The sequence below is a fragment of the Triturus cristatus genome, chromosome 1_2 (genome assembly GCF_964204655.1).
Source record: "Triturus cristatus chromosome 1_2, aTriCri1.1, whole genome shotgun sequence".
NCBI lineage: Eukaryota > Metazoa > Chordata > Amphibia > Caudata > Salamandridae > Triturus > Triturus cristatus.
In genome coordinates this window covers 549,023,774-549,045,325 of record NC_140580.1, presented here as the reverse complement: position 1 = coordinate 549,045,325, position 21,552 = coordinate 549,023,774, and the positions used below count along the sequence as shown (strand labels likewise).

Genomic DNA, 21,552 nt, shown 5'->3' with positions numbered 1-21,552 from the left:
TGGTTTCTCCATAAGAACATCAATAAAACTAAAGAACTTAATTCCAAAGGGAAAATATAGCAAAGGGGTTTCTTTGGAAGCCCAAACATCATGTTAAATGCTTTGCAGAACTGATACATTTGCGTCTCGCTCTAAAAACAATAAAAAAAAGAGAATGATGCCTGCTATTAGCTGTTATTTAACAGAAAACGGAGTGTTGCATTAAGTCTTAGACAGACAAAAAGATTCTCAAATTTTTTTAAGGCTACATGCCTAAATGTGAACGAATCGCTATCATGAATTGTTCTTGTTAGTCCTGTATGTTAGAAGAGAGACAGTACATTTGACAGCAGATTTCCATTGCCTGGTGATCTACTGTCAAAAAGGAGGGTAAGGATTTTAAACCTGACAAATTAAACAGGCCCATATATTGGGTTTTGGGCTGCAGGTTTACAGTGCATAAAAGTACATGACATGGTGTTGTGTGTCACCGCTTATTTTACATATGCTATTGTTTTGTCTATGCTTTTTGTGCTGGATATACAGCAAGTATATCTGATGGCTTGACGTTTTGTGCGTTTTTATTATTTTTTGCATGTTTTCGTTGTTTTTGTTGCTGCTTTTGATACTATTACAAGTTTACCTGTGTTGTGAGGGGATGGTCATGACGATGCCCATCGCTACGCAACAGTTGGTTGAACTTGTTCTGGTTACTAAATTCCACAGCTAATGATATTTCATGCTGTGAACATGAGAGACAACACTTCACCAGTGCATGTCTAAATTGGCTATAATGGTATTACAGAAAACTAAAAGAGATCTACAGGATCAAAGTGTGTCATCTGCAGTTAGTCACTTACTGCCCTTTCCCTTAATGGAACAAGCAGCTTTACATTTATGTATCCTTGATTGGACCTAAGGATGAAATTATAGATCTGTGACTCAAGGTGGCCTAATTTCTATATTACATTAGTTAATGGTGTCCTGTCTCCTAAGTAGCATATGGCCTTTGCTTCTTAAAAGGAAACTAGGTTTTCATTTTTCCCTGCAGAAGGAACTGGAACATTAGCTAAGATTACCGTATATGGTGTAGCCGCCAGCGGTAGAGTTAAAATGTATGTAACTTTGGCCTTTTGTGTACCACCCGTACTCTTGGTGTAGTGACTATCACCCAAGTAAATTCTTGTCCTTCCTATAGATTTTTATTTTTTTATTGCTTTTGTTGCTTCTTATGTCGCATCATGCTTAGTTATTGGGGATTTTAGTTGTGTCCTAGTTTCAATTCCCTTTTCCGTATTCCTTTCACCAGTCAGCCCATTTATTATTGTAGGTGTATTGTTCAGGTACACACTTCCAGACTGCAGTGATGCACCAGGAACCTCCATATTATGTATAATGCCCTCTTGTATGACCAGACTGGTTTTCAAGAATTGTCCCTAGGCCTGCTTCAATGTTTTCCAGCCTGACTGTCAAGTATATTATACTATAGTAAGACAAGTTTTCCATCCCGATAGGAGATAACTTACTTTTACCTTTTTTGAACATGACGAATTTTCAATGTCTATTTTTTAATGTGGTTTTTACCATTTTTGTTCCTGCTGCTTTAATTTTCGGTGGGATCAGAAGTTTCTAATCATGCAAATATCAGGACCCTCTAGTTCTTGTCTTTTGTTTTCATATCTGACTATTAGCCTGTGTATTGCCTAGTGCACCTGATGTGAAAGGTTTCTACCTGCCTATGATAATCTGTACCATGTGATTTCTCTATTGAGATGTCCTAGATAAGGAATTTAGAAACACTTATATATAATTATTGAAAAAAAAATGTGTTTGCCCTATTAGACAATGCCACCATATGTGAAGACATCCATTTAGATAGAATTCTCGTGTAGTTATCTACCCTTAGATGATGGAGGCTCTCACACGGAAACCCAATTGAAAAGCTTAGAGGCACTGTTTTGCCTACTGCCTTTTTATTTGTATTGCTTCCTGAGAAAGACAGTGTATTTTAGACGAAAATTGTCCCATGGCGTGTGGCCACTCCTTTGAAAATCACAGGCCACCTGTTTACAGTCCCCTTGTTATACAACGAACTGTTTAAAGCATCACACTTGCTTCATCAGAAGGCGTTCAACATCAGAAAAGAAGGAGGAGCTGGTTTTGCCACAGAACCAGAATTCCAGTGCAAAAGAGCGCCTCTCATGTGCTGGTAACCTCTGACAGTGTGCAGTCCCTTGAGCCCCTTGGCCTGAGTTTTTGGCCACACCCCCCCCCCTCTTTCCCTTTGCTTCAATGGAAGTGCAGTGCACCGGCGGATCCAAGATTGACAGAAGGCACTACATTCCAGTGCCCATGGAAGAGCAGCCTGAGCGTCCTCTGACACTGAATGACGAGTGTTGGAGTCTGAGAATGGTCCCGAATCTGCACGAGATGACCTGTGCCCTTGATCAATGGAGAGCACACTACCTGTAGTGCCTGCCGCAAAGGAAAAATACTGGCGCACTGCCTTGAGACATTGAGACTTTTTCGAGTGAGCTGTGGGTGTTTGCCAGGAGGGCACTCCAACTAAGCAGTACTTTTCTCATGAAAGGCTTGAATGAAGAGGCCCAGGCAAAAGAAAACAACAGAAGAAGATTTGATGGACAATAGAAGCCTGCCAGAGAGGCTTTTTGAACGGACTCTGGGCATAGGTGGTTTCACAAGAGGTTTCCGTGTGATTGTATAGACTAGGTGTTAGAAGACTGTTTATTTTGCTGGCATTGTCTAGTATAAGCAGAATAAAATCCATTTTCTGTGGAAGGGTACCCCCTTTTCACCTCAGAGCATTGATGAGGGTCACCACTGTTTCACCTGAACATACAAAATGTATAGGAGCCCTAAAATGTTACTAAATAATTTTAGGATTTGCTTTTTGCTCAGGGTTGTAGACAATTATTATTTCATTTGTAATAGTGGTCGCTACTTTCTCCCGTTGTCTATATATTCTTAATAACGTGTTTTCTAGTGTTTTTTTTAAACATGACGTTGTCATTTATGGGTGGGATTGATTTTCTCTACTCAATTGACTTCTGCACCCTCTTCCCAACCTATGCCTTTCCCTACCACTGTTTCTTTGCACTTTTTTCACCCTTTTCCTGAACATGAGCAGGTTAAAAGATCAGAATTCGTAAGCAATTCTTTTGTACAGCTTCTGCATCGACACTAGTTAGTAGTAAACATCACTAATTGTTGGGGGTGTGATCTTATGCCACCTAGATAGAGGTATTCCTTATTTTGTCCTGCCATATGTGGCCTTTGTGCTACTACATGTGTAAGGAGACGTGTCCCGTGAGAGTCGCTCAGTAATAGGATGATGCTACAGCAACATCTCCATGACTTCATGTCTGTAGACCTGGACTCGGATTGATGAGAGTATAGTTATTGCCTATGTAAGGGCAAAAGGAGGGTCTGTCGTACTTTAAAATTTGGGACCGCGTAGGAGGCAGGGCCCTACCCCTGTCTATCCCGGTATTAGCGAACCGCGAATGGTCAATGCGGTATGTACAAGTGCTTTGTGTAACGTTTTAGCTATGAATGCACTATGTATACGTTATTATACATTGACTCCGTGGGTTCCATTTTGTAGCGGTGGCCATCTTATGGTTGCCCTCACATAGGCTATATAGCATGAAGCGAAAACTGGCCTTTTAGAGCACATGTGCCTTTCTTTGACTTTTCTGTGACCTGGGCAGCTTGGCTCCGCCACCCCAGGTCAAACTGGTCTCACGAGTTCCCCGTCCTCTGGCCACCTGTGATTAGCATCAGGGCTTGACACACCATAAAGTCTTTTCATCCTACACAAGCCTCCGGCTAATCTCTTTCACACCTGACTGTTCCTGCTTTATGGCTTGTTTCCCAAAACAGGAGATGCTCATGTTTATTGGGGCCTATCGATATCTGATGTGGGATCTGAGCCTTGCTGGGTAAATAATTACGGGCTGGCTTAACTGGAATGTGGGATGGTCATCATGACTGCCTTTTCGTTTGCAATGTATACATGTGAATGACCAACTGCAAGAGAAGGGCGGTGTTGCCCAGAGCGTAACATTCTCCATAAAAGAGGAGACTGGTTTCTGTTCTTCAGACTGCCTCATTCAGTTGCTAAGGCTTCTGTGCGACGTAGTCTCACTCATTTGAGTTTAATAAAGATGTCTTTTCATATTTCCGCTTCTGTTGCCAAGTTCTTTGTTATATTATCAAGATATGCAGAATTTTATAATACCACATCAGGAAGTACTCGAAGTCATAGGGTGCTACCCCTAGCACCTCTGGGGTCTTAAAAATTTGTCGTACTTAAGGCGGAGGCTCGAAGAGTGGCTTGGGAGCTGGAAATGTGGCAGACTGCGGTGCCCTGAGCTGAGCCTTGCTGCCTTTCTCCGAGGTGAAGCAGAAATTCCTCGGAGAAAGGCAGCGGCATTTTCGGATTCGGGGGCGTGTTTTCGGATTCGGGGGCGTTTAAACACGCCCATCGAAAAGTAACGAAAAAACACGCCCCCGAAATCGAAAAGGACAGGGCCTGTTCGGAGTGACAAACCTCTTCTCCAATGGCTGGCCAGCATTCAAGAGGCCAGCCAATGGAGAAGAGGAGAGAAGAGGGGCGGGTTCAAGCCCCTCTTCTCCAAGTCATTATATCTCACGAGCGAGACTGCGCAAGCGCAGCCTTCGCTAGCCGAGACCTAAAAACGGCCTCCCAGGGGCCTAAAACCGGCCCCCACCCTAGCGGCCTACCGGGGAAACACCCGGTGCCCGCTATGGCCAGTCCGGCCCTGGTTCAGGGAAGGGGCCACTTATACGTTTAAAGGAAATTACCGCAAAACATTTGCACACGCCCTGACAAATGGATTGCTGAAGATGTGGCTTTTCAGTCACCCTCTTCAGACGGCCTCTGAGCTATAAGAACTACTTTGTTGGAGTGGACGGCATTAAAGATGCAGTGAAGAAATGTACGACCAGACAGTGGCGGATCCTCCGCTAAGGAAGAGGAGCGTGCCCCACTGTCTTTTTTGCAGTGACACAAAGGGAAAATAAAATGTTCTTAACTCGCGTTATTATCATTTTATTTTCTCCTACTTCCGCCCACTTTGCCTTGGGGAACCGTGGCAGGAGAGGAGTGGTAGCATTCTCCTAAAGTGCGCAGTGACTGCTTGGCCGGCCCTCTTGGGCTGCCTAAAACAGACTTGCTGCTTCGCATGTTCTCCATGCAGGCTGCACTACAGCCTACATGGAGAACATGCCCAGGCCCCCAGTCAGCGTCTGAGCGCTGAAACATGGCGCTCAGACCAATCACAACACTGCTAAGGCAGCATTGTGATAGGTTGACTGGTCATCTGGGTGTGCTTCCAGTAAGGCCGAGCGAGGGATATCTACGGAGGCGAGGAAGCGGCGAGAAGGTAAGTCATTTTTTAAATTTTTATTCCATCTTCCTCCGCGTCCTCCCCCTCCCACCCTCTACCTCCCGCTCCTCCCCCCTCTCGCCCCCTACCTCCGATCAGTGCATGCCATTGCTGCAACCAGAAGCATTCCCACATTTGTAAAGTTCTTCCTGTGCCTGCACTGAATTTGGTTGACAATGGATACATATTCTTTCAAGTCAGTGTCCCGGTGTCCTCTTTATTCAATGTACATTTTGGTTCAGTTTCAGCCTACTGACATCTACTGGTTGATTTAACTGGGGCCAGTAAATTTTCAGCAGTTGTAAACCAGTATAATTGACCTACAAATTCATCCAATCCATGATAATCACCCAGATAACTACCGCTTGACCCGTGTCCTTCAATCTGCCTTTGCTTCTTCTATTCTGCTTCTTACTCTCCTCCAATGTGCCTGCTTCATCCATATGTTATGCTGACCAAGTATATGTAATGTTCTACTCTAGCACTATGAGTCTTCACTAATCATTTGTATTTCTAGCATATTACACTTAACAAATTGTTAGGCACATTCCCTACAACCTCCTGAAAGACATGCTTTTTTATGGCTTTAATGTACTCACGTGCCCCTCTCCCTTTCCCGGTGACCAGTTACTCTACCATGATTGTCCTGCTCTTTCCTTTTCAGATAAGCAGTTCAGTTTCAGATGTCCTGACACTTGGAAATGGATGCTCCTACAGTCAAGCATCACTCTGGCATTTGTATTAAGCTCTTTCTTCTCCTGGTCCAGAAGCTCACCACTGAGGCAAACCCACTCATTGACATAGCCAATTCCACTCCCTACCTACCCACTAGATGCCACAATCATACGAATCTCTACTCAAGGGCTCCGTAATTTAAAGTTACAGCATCTCCTCAGCATGAAAAGTCCTAATTCATAGGATCTAAAGTGTGGCAGCCAATCACAAGGACCTGTGGCATGTGAACGGGCCATTGAGCCAATCCCTGCGCCTCACATTCAATATCCAACCATTCATTCAGCCATGCTTTCCGTTCACCCATCTAAACCTATGTCCGTTTCACCCTTCACCCTTCCCACTTAATTTGATGTACTATAATCCTGACCTCGGTAATTATATGGTAGCTGTGGGAAAATCATGGTTCAAATTCAGCAGTACTCATTTGGGAGTTAAGGGGTACTTTTTGTACTTCTTAATTGTAAAACCTAAAACCAATTGTGTACATCAACTAGCTAATTATTGTTAGATGTCTTCCACCCACTACAAAGCTCCGCAGTCATAAACATCTATTTTCCCCATTTTCATCAGTTTCATTGCAGTTGCCTTGTCTCCTGTATGTACACTTCTTTTACAGCCCCCACACCTCTCTCCACATTCTATGATTTTCAAAACTGTGAATGGGCGTTAAATATAGTCTTTTAGCACAAGACACAGCTGATTAGGACAAAAGTAAATGGTTAAAGATGTTCATTTATAATCTGTCAACCGATTATGTGATAGAAAGTGTATTATGTAACTAGTGCTGTATTGTGTTGTAATAGCAATAGTTAGTTGTCATCTCTGTAGTGAAAATGGATATGTGGCACTGAAAACATAAGGAGGATCACTTCCTGTTCATGTAATTGCATATCATTTGTCCCTGTGTGTGTTATTTTGCTTCAGATCACTGAAATGATGTCAGTGTCCACTTAGGTAATTTCAGAACCAATGTGCCCACGGTTTAATCATGGCTTCCTCACTTACCTATATTGAGTGTTCCAGGTCAAATTAACTGCGCCTTCCTGTGCCTCAGTTTCCATTTTCCAAAAACACGAAGCACTTAGAAACGAGCTGCGTGCAAGTGTGTATACAGATATATAAATTAAAAAATTCTGTGATTTTCCAGCAAAACCTACTTTTTTGAGAGATTTTTTCACCCTTTTATTTCTTTATATTTACGAACAACATGATTCTGCTCAAAGTTTATTAAGTGCAAAAAAAAAAAATATCCCGGCCTTGAGTGGCAGCAACGCTTGTCAGATAGGCACAGCTGTAGCCAAGACCCTTTAAGTGGCATATCATGGGCTCTTATGGTGCATAATATTATTGGGCAGGTTTTTCCACTCTCTTTCATCCCAGAATCTGAATAAATTCTATGACAAGTCTGTGGCCAACCTGTTCCTGCATGGCTCCTCCAGGCTGCATGTCCCAACCGCATGTACGGCAGAAGAAGCAATTGCCTTATTATTTATAGCCCCATTAAATATTGGCCTCTTTACAGGGAGATGAAGTCACATCATGTGTGTGGCTGTAAATTGTGCCAAGAATAATGTTCAAGATTCAGGCTTTATCCTTATGTGTAGGTCACCAATACATTGGGCTATATTATGGCTCAGCTTGCGTAGTTGGTGGTTCAAATTCTGGCACATTTCTCTTGCATTATTCTGCATGAACACTTCAATTTGTGGTTTGATACAGCACAACTTCTTTGCACCATGAACTCCAAGGCATTGCTACATGGTGGTTTCTTTTCAAACATCAAGGCTTCTAGTTCCATAAGGATTAGATGATTGGCACTTTGGCTCTTAGAGAGGTGTCCTTTGAAGAATTTGTTTTAGCTCTAAAGACTGGGGTTCTATTTTCTGCTAATGTTCTGTCACTAGAGTGAATCTAAAAAAAGATGTAATATGTCAACAAATTTTAGCGCAAATGTGTACAGATCCACTACAGCCCGCAGCCTTCCTTGACCCCATACATGAATGACAGAATGTCTGGAATCCCGTGCCTCCATTTTCTTTCTTATCTCATTCCACTCACCCTACTTTTACCACTAGCTCTCATGGTCTAGTACATGTGGTCTCTGGGGGAGTCAGTGACAGACAAAAAAGATCATTGCTTCCGTTGGATCTTACCCCCAAGGCTTGTGAAGAATCTTGCCGCATTGTGTCTCAGGACCACAGTGGATGTTGCTTGGTTGGAAATGCTCAGATGTTTCTGAAAAGGTCTGGAGGTGCCTTCTTCAGAAGAAAGCTTGTCTGCAGCTTGATGGTCTTTGCAATTATCACCTACCTTCATATGCCTTGTTAAGGTAAGTTGTAAAATAAGGTGGCCTCTCCCTTGGTAGAAGGTGACTGGAAAGGAGTAGTTTCTTTGATTCCATGTAATCTATCTGCAAGGTACTTTATTGGACAAAAGATTCCCAGCTCTCTGTGATGATAATTGATTTATGCCATGGACTGGGACGTTCCTCAGTCCTAGGCATGTCTGACCTTTCAGAGGCATTGGGTACATTTGACTGAGTGTTGCTACGTGCCTACTGACCACAGCAGCTGATGGGGGGCATGGCTCGTCAGAAAGCCGATTGTTACCACTGACTAATATTACCAAGATAAGTGGTCTAATGTGCCATCAGTATGCTTGTCAATCCCATATCTCTGGCTCACCCAAAGGCAGGCCATTGTCCACCTGCATGACTCTGGCAGGCTCTTTTGCCTAAGTTGGTTGGGAAAAAATAGGTTGAACGCCTATCAAGACATGACGGAAACGATCAAACTAGTTTCAAGAGTTGTTACAGATTGAGCCGGGAGAGTAAATACTCCTATTAATTGATGATGCACGCGTGCAGCCTTTTGTTCCTCTTCCACTGTAACCTGGACATTCTCGTTTAAGTAGCTTTTTATCCCAGGATTAGGTTTTTACTTTTATTTTACAGTGTTTAGAGATCCATGCAGTCTCTTGACAGACTTTACCTGGTATCACTGGTCCATGCATTGGTGGCTAGTTCGCAGGCCCAGGGCTCTCTATCTTCTGTGTTAACAATGGGAGAGATTGCATTTTCTAGTGTTGCCCTCTGGTTGTAGAACAGAACACACTCTCTCCACACATTAGATGCATACAAAGTCCCACTGCAAAATACACTTCGCCTGTGTTGATTGTCTTTCCTGAATTCACAAGACTCGTTTTCAGGGATTAATTGATCGAATAATTGGCAATGCACACTCTGGAAAGACCTTGCTTACTCTAAGAATAAATTAAGAGAAAGATGGTTCACAAGTTCACAATGTGCGAGAGTTTTTCCCTGTTAGGAGATGATGGACAAGGAGGATGTTTTGAAGCACACTTACCTCTTAAGTACTGCCTCCTTTCTTCTGAATTTGGCTAGAGCAGGTCTCTAGGTCTTTGACTACTTCTACCTTTTTTCACATAAACAATGCGTTGAGGATTTCAAATAATAAATACGAAAAAACTGCAGAAGTCTTTGGTTCAGACTTTTGTGTCTTATTCACATTGTATATTTGCTCCTAGCAACAAAGTATGCAGTTCAAGGTCCAGATTTCTGATTAACGGCACAACAGAAATAATTGGTCGCTAATTGGAAGGTATTGCCACTTGAGATATGTATAGTGCCCATCAAGAACTATAGTTGATCAAGTTTGCTATGGTGAGTATGGACTGCCCAGTGTTAAATTTGTGCTGGTGGTTGCAGGAGGAGGGCACTGGCACTCATTTTTGGAGACCCTGACTTCTTTTCACCATCAGATATTGACTAGGAACCAACAAAATAGAGAGGAAGCAGCATGAAAGGGATAAAGGAAGAAAAAGCGAAAAATAGAAAAACAGTGACAAATGGAGAAAACAGGAGGAGAAAGAATTGGAATCAGATAAAGGGATTGTAAGGAGGAGTAAGAAAGAGGCAGGAGGTGGATTCAAGATTAGGCAACCCCGCCATTCGGAACTGTGGCCAATCACTTTGTCCCAAGAAGAAAGTAACAAAACACTCCAAACGCAGAAAATACTTCATACAACTATTGGGTGATCCAAGGAAGGAAGCCATGATGGCATTTCCCCATAAGTATGTGTGTGTGTGTATGTGTGTATGTATGTATGCGTTAAGTATGTAGCTTTAGTGCCTTACGATCATTTTCATGGCCTTGTAGCACAAACTGAGAGTTTTGCCATCTGTTCTGCTCCCTTATTAGTATTGCTAAATAGGGCCATTATTCACAATGGCATCATAAAAAGGGAAAATGTGAGTGATTTATCATTATGGGCTTTATTCAAAGCAGCTTGCATCTGTTTTATGTTCCTCGTGTTTCACACGCCACCAAAGGGAAAAGCTGCTTTCCCCAGATAATAGGATTCCGGATGGCAAGCCGTAATTCACTCTAATTAGTTTCACTGTATCTCATCTTTTGGCGTTACATGGAGGAGGAAAGGGGGAAACGAGCTAAGTCGTAAGTGTAACTGCGCCACGTCGAAGAGGACAGGTGCTCTGCTCACGAGCCGTGACGTAGCAAGGTTGCCAAGGGCTTTAAAGCAAGCAAGAAAAAATGGCCGACTACCCTCCTTACTGGGTCGTAATACACAGCCGTGATTGGGGTGCAGTGGGACCCTAGCACCATAGGCCCCACTTCCACTGCACCTGTTTCACCACCCCGACTCATAACTCTTTCCCACCATGCTACTCACAGGTTCTTGAGGTCGGTGGCTCCACGGAAGGCCTTTCTTGGGATGGCTTGGATCGCATTCTCGCTGAGATCCCTGCAGGGAACAAAAGCGAGAGAAAGCAGATTTAAAAAAAAATAACTAAAGAATAACTTTGACATTTTCAATTCTTTCTGTGCAGCAGTTTCCTGCAGATCTACTGACCCCAGCTGAGGAGGAAATGCTTTGATATTTTTCAGTGCGAAGCAGTGTGTGAAGGCTGGCCGAGTCTTGCAAAGGAATTATTAGTTAATGTTAAATTATTGAGGATTTTTTGCGTAGTTCAAAAGATTTTTCTCCCCAGGCAGTAGTATCAAAGCGTCGACCGCATGGTGGCACGTGCCTCTTGTGAAAGAGTGGTGTAGTCACCTGAAGTGATACATTATTTATTTAATCGGTATTACAGCTGCTTCCAGGTAAAGCGTGGAGAAAATGTAATGACTTCTATACTTTCAGGAGATACCTGAAAAGATTTTCCCCATGGACAGCAGGAGCTTAGCACACACTGCCATTTAACGGAAAATAAAGTGATCCCGGCCTTATGCCTTAATTTCCTTGGCCTTCCTGTATTCATGTCCCATAACGCATGTCATTGAATCATGACGTCCCTCCTCTTTCTATGCCTAACCTTAGGCTCGCTAGGTACATTTGATGACTTCACCTGCCTAGAACCACCCCCATGTTTAGTTTTCCTCCGCTCTTTGTCCATCAGGGAACAGAAACAGGGCTGGGCGGTAACAAAAATCTGCTCCATGCGTGCCAACCGCCAAGACAGAACTGGCGGCTAGTTGCCTCTGATGGTTGCTGACAAGTTTACCAACTTCGTCTAAAGCATGGGTACTCACCGGGGAAAAAATGTCTTGTCTGATATGTGACAGAGGGCCGCATTAATGCTAGCAGGGTTGTGGCCGGGGAGTTAGGGGGGTTGGCTGGAGGGGGGTGTTGGTGGTATGGTGGGTATGGGGAAGGGGGTTGGCTGGAGGGAGTGTTGGTGGGTGGGTATAGGGAAAGTCAAATATATATATATATATATATATATACATGCATACATATATATATACATACATACATATTTATACATATACATATATTTATATATACACACACACATTTAAAAAAAAAGCTTTTTTGCCTTTTTTGGCTGCGGGGTGTCCCTGTGGCCTCCCCACCAAGAGGCCTGGGGGGTCAGGGTGTTACTACCCTGCCCACTTTTATTTTGTTAATTGTTTTTTCCTGTGACTAGGTTCAACCGAGTCACAAGATGGCTATCAACACTCCCTGGTTTGAAGCCAATCAGATCTCAGGCATGAGATTGGGAGGGGTAGCGGGCCCACCTCGACCTCAATTGTATAGCTGAGAAATCTTTAAATTTCTCAGCAACTACTGAACGGATTTACGCTATTTAACAAAAAGAGTGCTTTCTGGACCAATAGCTACCCTTTTGCAAAATTTGGTGTAATTCCGTTCAGCAGATCGGGCTGTAGCCGTGTCAATATTTTCCTATGGAATTTAACATAGAGAAAAAAACATTTTGATACCCTCTCTTTTTCTCATCCCCCGCTTGGCGGATCAACCCGACATTTTCAAGACAGCAGCTGAAGTGAGCGTCAAACTAGTTTTGAGAATTTTGTGAAGATTCGTCAAACGACGCCAAAGTTATTGGCAAATGAAAAACACTCTACCTATGGAAACTACAGCCTAACTATAACTACCTACTGTCAACAGCCAGTAGGTAATTATAGTTAGGACCAAAGTTTACATAGGAAAAGTGTTTTGTTGTTTTGTCAATAACTTTGACGCTGCTTCATGAATCTCCATTCAATTTTCACAAAACTTCCCCTTCTTGGTTCAGCTGCTATGTTGAAAGTTTCAGGGTGAGCTGTCAAGCGGGGGCTGAGAAAAAAGGGGGTTTCCAAAAGGTGTTTTCCCCATATTAAGTTTATGGGGATTTTTCATTTTTTGAACACGACTACAGCTCAAACTGCTGAACAGGATTACACCAAATTTGGCAGAAAGCTAGATTTTGGTCCAGAAATCATGCTTTTTGTGATTTGGTGTAAATCCGTTCAGTAGTTTTTGAGTTATCTATCTTTAAAAAGATAGATATATGTAGACGCGACTCCTTGCACGGGACTGCCAAATACTACTAACATTTGATTGTTTGCCCAAGTGTTGGCTGCCATCTTGGGACTTGGTTTGAAGTTGAGTCACAGAAAAAAAGTTTTAAAAAAAGTAGGACTACCCTGACCCCCAAGATATGGTGGGGAGGTCCCACAGGGACCTCACCTGGGATAAAAAGCATTTCTTAATGTAACTATGCCGCAGAACTGCGAATCTGCTACAAAATAATAAAAAATGCAAGCTCCTACGCTTGCTTTAAAAAAGCCCCGGGTGGGCCAGGTACTGGGTAATATACTAATTATAGGAGGGGATGCACGGCCCTCCTCCACCCCGGGGCACTTTTGATAATGAATGCGGGCAGGCCCACTGGGCCAGCCCTCAGCCCTGGGGACTGCCACCTTCCTGTGGCAAATGTGATCAAAGGAGAGGGGCCATGCATCCCCCCTCAAGAAGCCCTACAGGCTCCCCTTGCAGTCCCCAATGCAGTGGCCTGGCCCTGGGGGATGGGGTTCCCATGACCAAAACATGGCCCAGGAGGGGGGGCACGGCCCCTTAATCCCTCTCTTAAAAAAAAGGAAAAAAAGGCAAAAGGCCTGGCCCCAGGGGATAGGGTTTCCAGGGACCAAATCAGCCTCAGGAGGAGGGGCGCACAGCCCCCCTCCTTTAAAAAAAAATCATTAGAATAAAGGGCAGGCCCCAGGGAATGGGGTCCCAAGGCCTGAAAATGGCCTGGGAGGGGGGCTGCTCAGCCCTACTCCCTTATAATTATTTGACACCAAAATAAAGGCCAGGCCCTGCAGTCCCCCTCCCATTTTTGTTATCAAAAAAGTGAAATAAGGGTCAGGCCCCGGGGGAGGGGGCCCCCGGGGTGCAAAATGATCCATGGAAGGGGGAGCATGCAGCCCCCTTCCTATGAAAGAAAAAAAGCTTGCAACTCGCCAAAGACCCCAACCCCTTTTTCCCCTACTCTGCAAATGCACCTCCCGGCATGCTCCTGTTTGGGGCATAAAGTCCCCTTTGCTGCTGAGGGTCCTTAGCGCTAACAAGACCCCCTGTTACCTCCAGTAGGCCCCACACAGTGGGATTGCTGAGAGGTGGTTGAAAGCCATGCCCCCTTTCTCCACCACTCTGCAAACTCTCCTCTCAGCACACCACTGGTTGGAGGATGAGGTCCCCTTGCCTCCTGAGGGCCTCAGGACTAAATTAGACATCTTCCCCCGACACCACTCTGCAAACGCGACTACTAGCTAAACAAGTATTGGCATAGCCAATAGATTTCGCCTTTGGGACCTTATAAGTGTTTAGCCATGCAACACTTGATGTTGTTGAGCCAAGGATATTGTGCTGGATAACTAAACACTTATAAGGTCCCAAAGGCGAGACCTATTGGCTATGCCAATGCTTGTTTTGTGCATGTCTTCCACTTCTTTGGACTCCCTCAGTGATCGCAAGTGACCTGAAGGTGCATAATGCACCATAAGTGACAATGTACTAAGGGTGAAAGCAATGCTGGAGCACCATTCTCGCTTTGCCTTCATGTTATGGGGGTGTGGCGGGAGGCGGGGGTTCCAGTGACGTTTCCAATCACATGAACATTACAGTGCTTAGATTCATTTAAACTGGATTGGAACGACAAAACAAAGACTGCCTCCATACCATGCTTTCCTCAAGGCTAAGATTTTCAAAAAGTAAAGCTGTTTCGCTTTATAAAAATACTCCCGGATTATGCACCTGGCAGGGATGTTCTGTCTTTTAGCAAACAAGGAAAGCTCATGAAGGAGGGCAGAACTACCCAGGGATCCTGACCCACGCGCGGATGCAGTTTATATCAGGTTGGATAAAGAAGGGTGTGGGTAGCCATAACAAATTGGTTAATTGTGCTGAAATGTGGTTCTGGTCGGTTTCTGTGCTTGATGTTTGTACAGCGCAGTCAGGCGTTAGTATAGCATAGCAGCACTTCTGATAAATGACGTCATTTAAAGTGAATACTTACAAATAGAAGTATGGAGTGGAAGTCTAGGGTCATAACATACAATAATAGTCCCAGTTGCAGAGACACCGGATTTTGGGGGCGAGAGGGCAGGAAAAACAAGCAGGCGAGTGGTGCGTGCGCGCCACAGCGAGACATCTGTTTTCTATTATCGCACACGCGTCTGTGCACGATAATTGCAAACAGATGTCGCACGTGCGGATAACTGCAAGCAATAGGCTGTGGGCAGAGCAAAGGCGGGACATGCACCCGCCTTTTCCCAATTGCGTGGTGTCTTTCTTAGAAAGACGCACGCAAAGCCCAATAGCCTGTGAGACAAACAAAAACACACGCACGTGTGGTGAGCTTGGTGAGCTTTCTGAAGCCCCTTACTAAAAGTCTTGCAAGCAGCGCATGCGCGCTGCTCTAGGCTCAACCTAAAAAGCAGCATCAAATCATACAATAAAAATCTGGGGCTAGATGTACGAAATTTCCATTTACAAAAAAGTTGTGATAAATTGTGCACTGACTTCTTTACAAGTAGAAAATAATTTTGCAAACCGATCTATATGCCAATAAGAGATGCCAGAAGTCTTATATACTGACCTGAGTTTGGGGGATATGGATTCTGTTGTTTGGCTGGGTCATGTGCCCCCCCATCTAACCTGTGTGAAAGTAACGCATGTAATAGGTTTGCCTTCGTATGGAGATACGTAGTGAGGTGAGGTGAGGGAGAAGTGTTCGGGTCTTGAGGCCTTTTATGTAGCCCAGGTCATCTATGGAAGTGTTTCCACCTAGGTGGTTGTGTGGCCGAAAAGTGCAAGGTTTGTGGATCTTCATCTGGGGTGTACTGTTTTTGATATAGGTTCTAATGTTAACATGTCAACATAAGGGACGAGATGTGTCCAGAGCTGCCGACTCTGGAACTGGTGAGCCAGGTTTTAAGTCCCTGCATTGGCTCAACATCCTGTAATTATTGGCAAATGACTTCCATCTCAGTGGTTAAAAACAAAGACCCTTGTGTAGTTTAATCTGCTACTCATTTAAAGCACTCCAATACCTTTGGGTCAAGGTTGAACTATACAAAAACTTGCCCATAGTAACAGCGGCCTGTCTTTATCTTGCAATATTTATTTTGTTCTTGGGTGAAACCTGCCTGTGTTCTTGAGTGTTATGTTTGCCAGCCCAATAGTGATCCGTTGTCCCCTGTCCCACCTGCTCCTTGGCTCCCAGGTTGACGGATAGCCAGACCAGAGTGCATATAGCCAGGGATATCTGAGCAGAGCTAGGCAATGAAGCACCCGTGACAAGGAAAAGGTAACTGCTGTCTGAGCCACATAAGCGATAGCTTTGCAGTCTGCACTGAGTGAAATATTAGCCAGCAGAAAACTGGTATGATTTATTGATTTGTAGTTGCATTTATATAGTGCGTCATACCCTGACAGAGCATGCAGCACATACAAAGGGTTAATAGCACGGTATATATACGGTGTGCGTGGTTGCAAGAATGTCGATTCGCACTGTGTGAGGGAAGCATTTTGATACTGAATCTTTAGTTACTTGTCCCCCATACACAGGTTTCCAACACAATACAAGGACACTTGAATACAAATATATTAACCAATGTAGGACAAATAATTACTCATACCCAAAAAAAAAAAGACAATCAGAGGAGAGGCTCCATTAATTGTGGCAGCTGCAGCTGGGCCGAAGTGCAGCTTTTAAATCCCTTTCCATGTCCGTGACAGTATTGAATGGTGAACATTCAGAAATCCCTGATGCTGCTGTACATAGTCCCACCCCCGCCCCTACCCCAAGCCTGCAGATTACTGGGCTGTAGTGCTGAGCGCTGCTGCAGTATTATGCACTCTGCTTTATGTCCGATGAGGAGAAAAAAACATTGCACAGTAGGACGCAATGCTGGGCATTCTCTGCTTTATGTAAAACTACCTTTTCAAAGGCCGTGATCAAGCTTTCAATAAATAACAAGAAGCGCGAGCAGAAAGTGGACGAGTGTGGCGCACGCGCACGATGGGAAAAGTGAAAGTAGGCTGCGTGCGCGAAAGTGAAAGTGATCGCGGCTGTACATATTGCAAAGCTGCGGGCTGCGCGCGTGCAAGCTCGCATGAACGCAAGCTTGTCGCCACGCAGCAGCACTTTGAAAATTCACCTACTAAATGTCTCTCCGAGCTGCGCATGCGCGCTGACTCAGCGAGACCTAAAAACCATAGAAATTCACTGAAAAAAACAAAGGTTACAGAGACCTTATAGTTAGCCTCAGGTTTCACTCGTACAAAATCAGAGAAATTCCTCAGTTATAGTTAGCTGAGCTAACTATAACTCATGCCCCTGCAATGCACTGCTTATGACCTCACATATTACATCACTCATGACATAGTCAGTGACATCATTGATGACCACTTAGGGCAACTTAAATTACATCACTGATGGCATCATGCACTGACTAAGGGTTTTTAAAAAAAAGTTTATGAGTGTTAAAGATACATGAACAAAGAAGTATTGGTGAATCAGTGGATGTATGAGTGTCTGTATGAATGATTCAGTGGGTGTGTGACTGACTGTATAATTGAGTGATTAGGTCTCTCAGGGAATGCATGGGTGAGTGGCTGGCTGTGTGAATGTCTGTATCTGTCTGTTAGTTTGTGTCTAAGCGGCTGTATGGGTCGGTGAGTGGGAATGTGAGAGGCAGTCCAGATGATTGATTGATTGCCTGAGTACCTCTATGGCTGTCTGAGTGTCCGTGTATGTCTGTGAGGGTGTGTGTGACTGCCTGTATGGATGATTGAGTGCATGTGTGAGGGGCTGTATGGGTGCGTGAGTGTGTGTATGGCTGTGTTGTTAAGTGAGTGTATGTGTCAGTGGTATATGGGTGAGTAACTGGGTATGTGAAAGACAGTATAGGTAAGTGATGTGGTATATGAGTGACATATGCATGAGTGAGTGAATATGAGAGTGGCTATATGGGTCAGTGTGTGCTTCTGTCAGTAACTGTATAGGTGAGTGAGTATGTGTCAGCATTTGTATCAGTAAATAAGTGTGTGTGTGTGTGTAAATGTATGGTTGAGTAAGTGGCTATTTGATTAACTGAATGGGTGAGTGTCTAGGTGTGTTAGCTCTATGGGTGACTGGCTCAGTGTGTGAGTGACTGTATGGGTGTATGAGTGGATATGCCAAAGGCTGTATTAGTGACTGAGTGGGTGTATGAGTGGCTGTATGGGTGAGTAAGTGGATGTGTGTGTAGATCTATGAATCAGTGAGAGGGTGTGTAAGTACTGGTATGGGTCTGTGAAGGTTTTAAGTTTAAGACCACCCTTGTGGAAAGTGAAAGCCATTCCCAGAACTGTTTCAACACACACACACACATGCACACACACACACACACACACACACATCCTCCTGGACCTCTCCGCCACATTCGACACCATCTGCCACCACATCCTACGCACACGCCTACACGATGCAGGAATACGCGACAAAGCCCTGGACTGGACCACCTCCTTCCTCACCGACAGAACCCAGAGGGTCCGCCTCCCCATTCTGTTGTGAAGCCACCAAGATCATCTGCGGCGTGTCCCAAGGATCATCCCTCAGCCCTACCCTTTTCAATGTCTCCTTGGCACCGCTCGCCAACATCGTCTGCTCGCACAACCTCAATATTGTCTCCTTCGCCAATGACACTCAACTGATCCTCTCACTCACCAAAAATCCCGCCACCGCCAAAACCAACCTCCACAAAGGAATGAAGGCCATCACCAGCTGGATGCAGACCAGCAGCATGAAACTTAACTCGGACAAGACAGAGGTCCTCATCCTCGGATCCACTACCTCCGCCCGGTACGACTCCTGGTGGCCAGCCGCCCTGGGAGCCGCACCCACTCCCACCGACCACGCACGTAACCTGGGGTTCATCCTGGACTCATCGCTCTCAAAGACCCATCAAGTCAATGCCGTCTCCTCCTCCTGCTTCAACACCCGCCGCATGCTCCGCAAGATCTACAGATGGATCCCCACCGGAACCAGAAAGACGGTCACACAGGCCCTCGTCCGTAGCAGGCTGGACTACGGCAACACCTTCTATGCAGGAACCACGGCCAAACTCCAGAAGAGACTCCAACGCATACAGAATGCCTCCACATGCCTCATCCTCGACATACCCCACCACACCCACATCACTGCCCAACTGAAAGACCTGCACTGGCTCCCAGTCAACAAGAGGATCACCTTCAAGCTCCTGACCCACGCCCACAAAGCATTACACAACGCTGGACCAGCATACCTCAACAAACGTCTCACCTTCTACACCCCGAACTGTCAGCTGCGCTCCGCCAACCTCACCCTTGTCACCTTCCCACGCATCTGCAGGACCTCCACCGGCAGCAGATCCTTCTCCTACCTCACCGCTAAGACATGGAACACCCTCCCCACACAGCTGCGACAAACCCAGGACCTGCTGACCTTCAGGAGACTTCTCAAGACCTGGCTGTTCGAGCAGTAGCATAATGAAGTCTCACCTACTGTGTTGTTGGATAGGAAGTGGCACCATAGGGAAAGGAATCCAGCATCCACTGAAGAAAAAGAGAGCTCTGCAAATACAAGCACACTTTTAGGTGTGCTTGAGTAGAAAACAACAGTGCTCCGACCAAAGGAAAGATGGAGTCTTTCCATGACAGTCGATAGGAATACTGCATAATAGATTCATTGCTTTTTATGAGCTCATTATACGGGATGAAAAGGCGAGACGTCATCCTTCCATAGAGTGACAAAGAGCGCACATTTACAGTTTATCCCAGATGAATATGCATGAGCCGCATTTGCATGCCATAGATCAGTGTGTGGATAATTTTCATAAAGGCTAATTTATATCATCCTCCAACCTAAGATATTCACCCCCTGATTTTTTGTTCAAAAGTGCCTATTATGTTTTGAATATAATGCAACACGCATGAAAGATAACAGGCACGTGCCAAACTGGCCTGAATGGATACAGCAAACAGAATGAGCTAAAGGAAGCCATGCAGACTTCCCAACGCACACGCTGCCACCCCGTCTCGCACATTATTGGTTCCCGTCATATGGTCTCCCATTGAAGAGCATCACAGGGTGGAAGACAAGGTGGGCTGGAAACCCCTGCTCAGAGTGGGTCTTCAGATCATGTTGGCAGACTCTGCACAGACGTCCATTACAGGTTTCTAAACTCCCACAGGACGTCAGCTGCAGAAGCTTTTGAGTATTTACCTTGTTGACGTGGGAGAGGGAGGGCTGGTGGAAGCGCCTCAGGTGGAACAGGGACAAAGTTTCCCCAAGGCTTCGCTCCCTCATCTCACACAGAGGGAAGTTTTTACAAGTTAGCAGGTCTGCCCAGGTTTACACGTTGCTGCACTGCAATTATTTTATGCAGCATGACGTGTGCTGCTAGTATTCTAAATGGATATATAAAGAAATATTTATAAATGATAACACCTGCGTGGACACAAATCCCAATACCTAAATGAGCTGCGCCGTACAGTCTCAGCATAGACCCAACCAACGCCACCATAATCCCTAATCCACGTGGATGAGAATGTTCACAAGAAGTATCACAGTGGCATGGAACAGGGCCCACGGCCACACTATAACGGAGTACGAATGGGCCTGTTTTAGAGATGGGTGACAATGGGAAATTGACGATTACTGGAGGGAGTGCAAAATCCAGAGCCAAATCCACCACACATTTGGTATGAAAATTAGTCGTAGCTGTGAATTCTCCTGTCGATATTGTTCTTCCTCTAGAAATCAGAAGATTGTTCATTAACCTTAAAATCGACCCTAAGCCATTAACACAAGACTCAATGCCTCATTCACAAACAGCCTCCAGAGTCATGGCAGAGGCTGCACACTCATGGCGGAACCTCCTCAATGAGAAACTGCAGCGCAGAGATTCCATCACCAGTGAGGAGACTCTTCCACGACTGCGGATCCTCCACCACCACTGCCGAGTCCCTTTGTGAACCGGGCCCTCAAAATCAGACTCTGTGCCATTACCACCTGACTCAAAATCAGGCCCCATGCCAATAAAATCCATTGGTAAATATAAGCCATGGCATTACCGTCCAATTCTAAATCAAGCCCGTACCACTACCACTAACCCTAAATCAGGCCATTACATTACCACCTGACTCAAAATCAGTTCATCTGTTATTACCCTTTAACTTTATGTCATTACCACCCAATTCCAAATCAGGGCAGGGCCATAACCGCCCGGTTCTATACCAAGCCCTGTGCCCTGAAACCTGCGGCTCCCAGAGTGAAACAAAGCCGTGTAGCTTCCCACATCCTCCCTTGTATCTTCCAGGCAGCAGAATCACTTTGCAGGTTTCCATTTTCTTGTGGGTATTACAGCTTCGAACGTATCTGCCCTGGGCAAACATTGATGCTTAGCTAATTAAATAGCTTTGCAGTAATTAACTGCATGGGTGTAATAGGTAATTGAATATTTAACTGATCGCTTTCATCCACAAATTAACGAACTCCCCGAGCACACCATAAATTATGCACTTAATAAACTGAAGGATTTTTCTTCATTTCTTGGAG

At 44.9% G+C, this 21,552-nt stretch overlaps 1 protein-coding gene across 1 annotated transcript in view; it reads right to left on the bottom strand.

The window, feature by feature from the left end:
- The window catches only part of SLIT1 (slit guidance ligand 1), a 789,534-nt gene that overhangs the window by 377,571 nt on the left and 390,411 nt on the right, over positions 1-21,552 (bottom strand). The window contains exon 5 of the mRNA XM_085606416.1: positions 10,857-10,928. Coding sequence (XP_085462542.1) covers positions 10,857-10,928 — 72 coding nt within the window. The remainder of the gene's footprint in view (positions 1-10,856; positions 10,929-21,552) is intronic.